Source organism: Manacus vitellinus, unplaced genomic scaffold (genome assembly GCF_001715985.3).
Source record: "Manacus vitellinus isolate BGI_N305 unplaced genomic scaffold, ASM171598v3 scaffold_80_pilon, whole genome shotgun sequence".
Classification (NCBI taxonomy): domain Eukaryota; kingdom Metazoa; phylum Chordata; class Aves; order Passeriformes; family Pipridae; genus Manacus; species Manacus vitellinus.
This window is the reverse complement of record NW_021940818.1, coordinates 1545854-1555481: the sequence shown is the minus strand read 5'-3', so window position 1 is coordinate 1555481 and position 9628 is coordinate 1545854. Positions and strand designations below refer to the sequence as shown.

General features: G+C 37.7%; 1 protein-coding gene across 7 annotated transcripts in view; it reads right to left on the bottom strand.

Annotated features, from left to right (window-relative positions):
• Window positions 1–1769: 1769 nt before the first annotated feature.
• The window catches only part of CCSER2 (coiled-coil serine rich protein 2), a 65667-nt gene continuing 57808 nt past the window's right edge, over window positions 1770–9628 (bottom strand). For 2 of the 7 annotated variants that reach the window (XM_029964831.1, XM_029964832.1), the window contains exon 11: window positions 1770–6807. In XM_029964831.1, the coding sequence (XP_029820691.1) occupies window positions 5986–6807 (822 nt within the window). In that variant the 3' untranslated portion in view covers window positions 1770–5985. The remainder of the gene's footprint in view (window positions 6808–9628) is intronic. The other 5 variants (XM_029964833.1, XM_029964837.1, XM_029964834.1 and 2 more) reach the window with 4 other exon arrangements.

Sequence of the window (9628 nt, the reverse complement as noted above, 5' to 3'; positions counted from 1 at the left end):
TGGAGTGTCCCACGTCTATAACTGTTTTTGAATGCCTGCCATCTTGAGCTATTTCAGAGGCTTTGCACTGTAATGGGCTTTAAAAGCCTACCTCTGTCATTAAATGCTCTCAGTAATTGAAGGGATTCTCAGAGGCTGTGATGGTGGAAGTATTTCAAACAGCTTAGAAGTTTTCAGATTGTGCTCTGCTTTGGCATAACCAAATTCAAAATCATTCTTAAAACAGAGTTTCTGGTCAATCACTTCTGCCTTCAGCATCTTACTAAGAATTCCCACTGTATTCAGTGAGGACTTGGAGTAAGCATGTATTGTACTAGACCAGAGGGCTCTTACTGCCTGTGGTTTCACAGAAAACAACTAGAAATCCTAACAAAAACCCACCCTTTGAGCTTTCAGATTGAGTGATCAGCACTAAATACTTGAGTAAATCATTTTTAGAGATGTAGCATTTATGTTTAGTGCCCTCTGCTAAAAGTCAATTCTTGCTTGAAACAGCAGCTAATATCCATAAGCCAGAGAAAGCAGAACTGCAGAAATCTGGTTGATGCTACTTGTGCTTCAATATTAACTTGTCTTGTGGTTCAGCTGCCTTCAATTGTGCTCGTAAAACCCCAAAACACTTCTACAGAAGGAAAGGTGCCGAGGGTGTGGATTCTGGCTTGCAAAAGAAGGGAAACGTCTGAAATTTCTCACCCTCTATCACTTTCTCCTCACATCTAATAGTCTGCCCAGTGGCAATAATGCAGGTCTGCTCCAGGGTCAGGAGACCACTCCTCTCAGTCCTGTCAGCAGAAGATTGCTCACTGCTGCCAGGAAGCCTTTCCCTCTGGATGAGAGTGTGCAGGGAAGACAGGGAAGCTGTCAATCACAGCTTTTAGGGACATTACTTACATAGTCATTGCACCAGCTGTTTAAGAGCTGATGATCACACTGACAGGATTAGACATCACTGTAACAGTCTTGTCCACCAAAGTGACAAAGAGCACACTTACCCAGCAGAACAAGGCAGGAGGATCTAAAGTATCTACCTACTTTTTAGGGCCTTGAGGAAGGTACCTAAAATGTGTTTGGGCTTGGAAACCCTATGCAGGAGTTCTCCCCACTCCCAAAACCCACGAAAATTTTCAAAAGTCATCTTAAAGCTCAAAATAAAACCTCAGGTTAAGGATTACAAGTGTCTGCCTGCATCATATTTAAAATATTCTTACTTCAAACTACAGGATTATCCTCCCTTTACGAACTCCCAAATTTTGATTGTAATTTCAAAACTTGAGCTTCCATCCACTGAAACTTGCCTGATTAATTAACAGAGCAGATTTCCTTTCATCTCAAGAAGAGTAAACCATTCAAACCATGGACAGAATACTGACAGACAATTAGGAGCTTACATGTATGCATAAATTGTACTGATTTGGACTTGTGTGGGGAAATAACATTCTCAAAGTAACCTCTTATAATAATGACTTTAACTAGTTAATTACATAAAAGAACTATTAAATACTCTTCTCAACTGTGCACTACAGGTGACATGACATACTTTAAGAACTAGCCACATCAGTCCATGTTCGCCTGGAATCAACACATTAAAAATGTTTAGTCTTTTTTTTTCTCCTTTTCTTTTGTCTTTAATAAATAAAGTCTCACACAAAGTCTGTGGGAGAAAGACAATTCCATGAAAACACTGTAAGCATAAGCATAATCTCCTTCTCTGTCTACATTCTGAGCAATGACTTAAAATAACACACAAGTGAAGAGTCAGGAGAAAGAGATACTTATTAGAATTATGACTTTTATTTTTATTCACTAGAGCAACATTGAGGAAAGAATTTTTACATACAGGTTTTCAAATCAACTTTACAAGCAAATTCCAATATACAGTATTTACTCTGGCCTGGGTTAAAAAACCAAAAACAAAGCAGATAGTAAGAGTACCTCTTGTTTTAGCTATTACTGAATTTAAGATTTGGTTAACACTGGAATTATATTCGTTTTACGGTGGTGCTTTTACAGTTAAGTAGGCAGTGAGCAGCTTTACCACAACAGTGACTGATTTTCCTTGATAGCATCATTGTAAGATGACTATACTGAGACCTACCACCAGGATCATGTATTAAACCCACTCTGCTCAGAAAAAGCCTCTGTAACGAGATAAGGAATAGCTACAGAAGCCCAATTCAAGAACTGATTTCCATTTGTACAGCAAGAAAATGTCCATATTAAGAGGATTATGTGCTGTGCAAAACCAGAAACACTTCCCCCCCAACATGCAACCTACCCAAGTATGACACTTTAGAATGTGCATATGGTTGTGACATGCAAAGGAAATCACGCAAATGGTACTCAGCTTTCCAGCATCATTACAACAAATTGGCATTTAGATCAAGGATGAAATGAAGTTTACTGAGCAATGATGCAGTCTACTTGCTATGTGCAGTCTCACTGCTACAAGATGTAAAGTTGAGGAACACACATGTTTTTTGGAACTGTATCGAAATTCGGTGTCGTTTTGGATTTTCAGGGCCTTTGTGATTATTTGGAGAAAGTCTGAGATAATATTGCACTTCTTTTCTCAAACAAAAACATGGGCTGGGGCCATTATTCTTTCAGAGCTATGCTAGTCCTAGGGAATTTTAGCCATGGGCTTTGATTGGCAGTAGGAAGTGCTGGTTTCAGGGAAGGGGAAGGTAATAATAATCTGGCTGCATCTTCAGTGTTAAAATTCCACGGTTAAATTAAAGTCATTGCACAACAAAAACTCAGTACACTATATGAATATTTTTTAACATGCTAGAGTGCGTATCGATTCTGTGAAAGTGATGTGAAAATACCTTGGAAACAGCAACACTACCGGGGAAATTGGTTTCAAACAAAAGCCACACACAGCAGGAGGCATCTAGATTATTTTAGGCACAACTCCAAGCAATAAAGCTCATTTAAAGTGCAATTCTGTTCTTTTCTTTTGTGTTTATTCACTTGTTAAAACGCGTAATTGCCTCTGTACACACATACTGAACAGTAGTTTAATACTTTTGTGAATATTGCACAAAAGAATGAGAAATCAAAAACAAAGAAAAATGGCAATACATCAGTTTCATAAACCTAAAAAAACCCCCTGAAGATATCAAACACTTAAATTTATGCCTTTTGGATAACTGCACCAGTACTGATGATATATCTGCACCTTCCATAAGGTAGGTTCGTTACCTGAAAACACTTAATCCCATCTGAGAAGCTCTACTCAGCACCCTCTCACCCATCACCCCCCAAACCCAAGTGAAGCTGCAAACTTCACTTCACCACTACTCTTCCAGTTGCCCATCTCCTGACAGGCTTTGCTCATACTCTGGACTTACTATACATGCAACAGAGCCTTCCCTGGGAAAGTCTGAAGAGCCAAAACATGGAGTTGTCTTTAGAGGGATGCGAAGTTAGCAGCTGAACACAAATACAAGTCAGGCTAGCATCTGTCTCATCCATGAGCAAATCCTGCTGTCTCCAGCTCATCATCTCACTAATCTGTCAGAACAAAATGGGGAAATGCTATAAAAAACCCACTATAATCTACTTAGGTTCCTTTAACATAGACACCCCCACCCTTGTATAAATATAACCTTTTTCTTCTGGAAAGAAAAATTAGGAACTATCTTTTTTATGAAAACCTTGATCATCTCAATTTTCTTTGCTTAATTTGCTTTGATCATCTCTCTCCTTAATTTTCAGTAAAGGTGCAGATAGATATCTATACTTTTAATGTAAACATAAAAATTTTAACATCACTAGATCAGGCTGGCGATACCTCCAGAGTAAGATGCAAAAGAATTCAGGATGAAATATCTCTGTCAATACCATTAAATGAAAATCATATTTTTTACACAAAATCATATACATGTAACAGTAAAATCAGGTTGTCTTCAAGAAAAGTAAACTTAAAAAAAACACCTTCCATCCATAGAAATCTACATGGACCAGAAAACAAACCAGGAATCAGATCATTCCCTCAGCAGTCTTTAAACTCCTGAGAAACACAGTTAGCTGCCAGGAGCTAGTTTTGGGGAATATAAGTCAGTTTTATTTTCTTATTGGAAGTAAATACTTACACTAAAGGACATCCAGTTCAATGCTTTTCAAGGAAATAAATTATTCCAGGAGAATAATTGTTACTGAAATCTCAAACTGTAGTTATTTGATCCTATACCAACTGTAACAATTAACATTACACTCCTTATGCCTTGCTCACATTGTCTTTGTCACAGTTCCCAGAAGGTCCTGCAGGTCCCTTATTTCAGATTGATACAAGTAGTTCTGAAATGGAACTTCCCCCCTACCCATTTTCCCCCCAGCCCTTTAATTTTTTCACTTCATTGTCAGTTAAAAAAAAATTAGTGTGACAAATTCAAAAACTTTCTTGAATATTAACTATGCATTGAAAACTCAGATGAGTGTTTTTTTCCTTCACCGAACTGAGGTTTCCATCAGGATACCCCTGGTTAAAGGACAGAAAAAAAAAACCCACCCAACCAGTAACATCAAAGAGAGTCATAGGAAAGAAGGGAAGAATGGTAGATGGGACATAACATCAAATTTCTGGAAAGCTTCACTGGATATGTATATGTTTAATTCCCATGACATGTCATGGTCCCACAGTGCACCATGATGGGCGTATATTTCCAGACTACTTTCAGAAAAAAATACTTCTCCTAAAGAGCACAAAAATGTTTGTTGGGTTTTTTTTGCTTTATTTCCCCAAAAAGCTCCTTCCCAGTTATCATGCACTTCTTCAGAAATTACAAAAAAAACCCAAAAAAAACCCCAAAAAATTACAAAAACCCAAAACCAAAATACACATCTCTGAAAAACTCTTAAGAGTACCAGCTCTGGATTAGGACATAATAGGATTGCTCAAAGCAAATAAGTGGGGTTAATTAATTTTTTTTTCCTTTCTTAAAAATAGTTGCATTTTTAATACAAGTTTTATTCTGTAAAATAGTTTCAAATTCTTACACATATGGCAAAGTTTGTGCAAAATTTCAAGTCAGGTACTTCAGAGCCTTTCGATATTAAACAGAACTCAATAAATACAAGTAATACAATAAAAGTTTAAAATATTAATTAAAATGCATGTTGTGCAACCTCAACATAGGTGTTATGGACCCCATATTCCCAGAGGCTCCCTACTTACCAATTCATAAGAGCCTGCATTGGAAGGTTTTGCACAAGTATCCTTTGCACTGCATTTTAAGAATCTACCCGGTAATGTGTCCATTCAACACAATAAAAACATACCACAATCTTTTAACAAATGATGATGTTTAAGCGAGAAGACTTGTTTCACCCTGTGAAATCTGCTTAATGTCAGTGAACAGTGAAAACGGGATAAATAAAGAACAGAGCAACTTCAGATTACAGCAAAACGAAAACAACACAACCCACCCAACCCATCAGATTAAATAACATTAAATATGTCAGTCTTGAGATAATGATAAATACAAGGATTTTTGCATAGGCCTCTGGAATACAGAGTCAGAATTATGGCCAATAAAACAGCTGCTAGTAAGTCTAACTTTCCACCACGCTGACCTAACGAGTACTCAGAACCAAGAAGTTAAACAGAACAGCAATTTCATTGTCTAATAACTCAAAGAAACAGAGGTAAGAAATAACTTCTGCCATCCTGAAATAGGTAGTGCAGCATTCTGGCATTTGTGGTCACCACAGACTTCAGCATTTGCTTAATTACTAAGACTGCAATACAATCTTTATTACAGACTTATGAGAAGATAGAACACTCTCAAGAGAAACTGCACAGCTCACAACATCAGCCTCAGAATGTCGCAGGGTGGAGCGTGCAAACCCTGAAAAGAAGCTGCTGTTTTGAACGTGGGCTCGGGATTTGCAGGCTGTGGGTCCGGCGGGCTCGAAGGCAGCCGCGACACAGGAAGTGAGTGGTTTGTTGTGTGGGTCGTTGGGTGAGATGTAGGTACGTCCTCAGTGCGTCTTTGGTTTAGGGAGGCGGGAATGCCGGCTGGAGGGCACGCTGTCCCCAGAATGCAAACTGGTGGGGTGTGTTTGCACGTTTTCCTTTCTCTGTACCAGTGGCTTTGGGATGTTAGACTTCAAAGAGGTGTTCTGAGGCTCCGGAGATAGTGGTGTGGATTTCTGACCGCTCACTTGCTTAGCTCTAACAAAGGACATAGTTGGTGGGCGAAGTTTAGACACTTTCTGACTCTGTTTACCCTTTAGGTTATCCTGACCAGATGTTGGCTGTAGCTGAGTTGAACTACTTAGTGGTAGAAGCTCACGTTCCTTGGAAGCAGCGGAATGATTTGCAGATCGTATGAGAACGGCCATTGTAGGAGGCACTAAAGCATTTGGGGGCTTTGCGATTCTTAAAGTCTTTGGCCGAGAAGCCTGGTTTGTGAATGAGGGCTGAACTTTCACAGGTAGTTCAGTCTGCACCTCTCTGGCATCAGCTCGTGTAGAGGTCTGAAAACGGGAACGAGATGGCAATGTACCTTCTTTATTACTCATCACCTCTCCAGGGTTTTCAGTGTTTTTGTTTTTCAAATTGTCCAAATATGATGCATTTTCATCTTTTATGTTTAACTGTAGGCTTGTTAAAGAGTTTACATCATTCAGGCTATCTGGGAGAGAGACATTTGCAGCATTTGGATTCTGATGATTGCTACTTTCATGCAGATCATGTGTAGGATATTCACTGTGGGCCTCGATATGTGGCATTTTTACTAGTTTTCCCTGGGCGAGGTCTGTGGAACTGGGAAGGCTGCTGGAAGGCTGTAGTACTTGAGGCTGTTAAAGAGAAAATAATACAAGAATATATTAGACCAAAAAGACACCAGATAACATTCTGAATCCAACGTGCACTGGCTGGATGTTTGATAAGGGCTGTACATCTGTTTTTTTTAAATCAAAACTTTGACTTCGGCAAAACAGGATGGTTCATGGGACGCATACAAATGGGACTTGTAACTTAAGGGAAAAAAATATATCAGCACTGAAATAAACAACAACATAAAAGACAAAAAAGAAACCAATAAGCTTAAAAAGGAAACATGAAAAGGCATGGTTGATGGTTTCACCTAAATCTGCAGGACAGATCGCTGGTGCCGATCAATTCTCACTGGAGTGCTCAAACCAACACCACGGCTATCAGGCTGTACCCATCTTTTAATTTTTATTCGGGGCACACTGAAGTTAACTATCCCAACCCTTTTACTGCACAGGCAGGAAAGGTGTTTAATGGACCACATGAATTTATAGGGCACTTTTCTTGCCTTAGTGAGGCCAGAAAATTTGATGCAACTGTGTGGTAATCAGGCTACTGACTAGGCTTAGGGAACTGTTTTATCTTGAATTGATTTCAAATGGGCTGATAAAGGAACAGAGTACATATGAAACTAGAGATCACATACTACTACACTGATAACCAAGGGATAAAAATAACTGAATGAAAAGTTTTTACATTTGATCAGAAGATACAATCTGATCAGACACGCATCAGACAAGAGAACTGCCGGTACCTCTTCTGGGTCATTTCTATTCTCTTTGCTCTTCCCTGTAAAAAGACTTGAAAGATTAATGTGTGCACTAACTTCACAGCCATATCCTAGACCTCAAACTTGGATACAGATCTTGGAAGCATTATTAAAACTTCTGCAATTCATGGCAGAACCCAAAACCCATTAAAACTTAAACTGCAGTTTAAGCAGATTTGGATGATTTTCTCATTTTCTTTAAAAGGAGGGGAACAGAACTACTACAAATTGTCATCACTCAACTACTTGAATTCTTAGCAATTGACAGATTGCATGTACACAGCAAACAGGCTTATTCTGATTCTTTATTAGAGAAATACAGCCAACAAAAAAGAAGCAATGTTTGTGTTTGAGAGATTTGACTAACAGCCACTAACAGTCACTTCAGTCACCTTCCTGAATTGTTCACAATTTCCAAATGAGAAAACCAATTATTTGTCTGCTCCTTTCAGCTCTTCTTAGAATCAGCAGGAGGAATGCAAAGATAGCTGTGCATGCCAGACTCCTGTTACATTTCTAGGGTCATAATATGTCTCAGGGTTCTTTAAACTTTTCATCTTTTCCCTGGTAGGATTACTGACAACTGAATCCTCAAAATTCCTCATCAAAAAGTTTAATAGTAATGTGAGAAAAATCAAGGTCTTTCAATCTAATTTTTATTTAGTCGAAGTTTTTCCCTTTAGAATATACTAGTTCTACCTGTAAGCAAGGGAAAATCTAAGCTGAACCAGTGACAGGTACATAAGTGCAAATATCCTGGACTGTCTGAACACAATTGTTTTGGAAACATGAAGAAGATTTAAAAAAAAAAAAATAAAGCAAAGCAGCCTCCAAAATGATGTCAGATGAGTATCAAAAGATCATTCCTTACATGACCCAAAACTAGCTTAGCTTTATGAATCCTTCTTAACCATACGTGATCCTAAATGAAGGAAGTACTAAGCACAAGGAATATTCAATATATTGAGTTACAGCTTAAATAAAATTAATCCTCCAGATATTTTTGTCATTTTCCAGTGTTTATGTAATGGGTTACAGGAGTTATTATGCTTCCAGCCTAGGAGCTAACAGGCAGATGTTAGCCAAAATTATTTACTGATTTGAGATCTCATCTGTAAAAACAAAACTGCTGATAATGAGTGCAGAAACCAAAGGAATATATACCTGATTCTCATACAAATACTTCAACAAATAAATCAAATTTTCTAATCCTACTTGAAGTAAAAAATTAAAATACTTATAACAAACACATAAATGTCAAATATGGAAATATAATTGTCAGAAACCCTTTTCCCCTCACCTAGAAAGGGTTTCTAAATGCCAGTCTTCAAAAACACAGACAAATATCTAATCTGAGCATTATAAATCCTAATTTTATATCAAATAATCCTAGTTTTACTGATCAACAAAATGAAAGAATGTGTAAGTTACAGAAGAAACTAAACTTGTACGGAAAGTTGAGTTAAACACAAACACATCTGAAATAGAACAAAGCAGTAAGCTTTCATTAATGCTATTTCGAGTTCTTTTGACAAAGACTAAGTAGTCTTGAGCTTTTCCCTCTGGGTAACTTTGCATTTTACATATAAAACCAGCCAAATACGTGTTTTACTCATTATCCTTCATAACCTAAAAAAGTCTAAGCAGCTTAATATGCAGAAAGTTAGCAATCCAAAGGTAGAAAACAGCTACATGCTCTGAATTATGACACTAAAGCTCTGCTATCATCTTTGTGAAGTTGTTTTAGAAACACTGTTTTTTAATTTTGTATTTCTACTCTAGTTCTGTCCAATTATCATTAGAGATTTTAATCTTTTCAAATTGCTACATACATTAACATTCAAGATGACACTGAAAGCAGCAACATGCCACTTGCACAATATGCAAGTAACAGTTCATGAGGTATCTCACACTGACAACTGCACTACTGTCACCCACAGCTCACAGCTTTGTCTTATACACAAGTTTTCCTTTTATTAAGGAAGTCTTAGAAATTATGTTTCTAGTAAAAAAACCAAAAACAACAACAAACCAGTTGAAGGATTAGTACGTGATGAATTCCACCACAAGAAGGA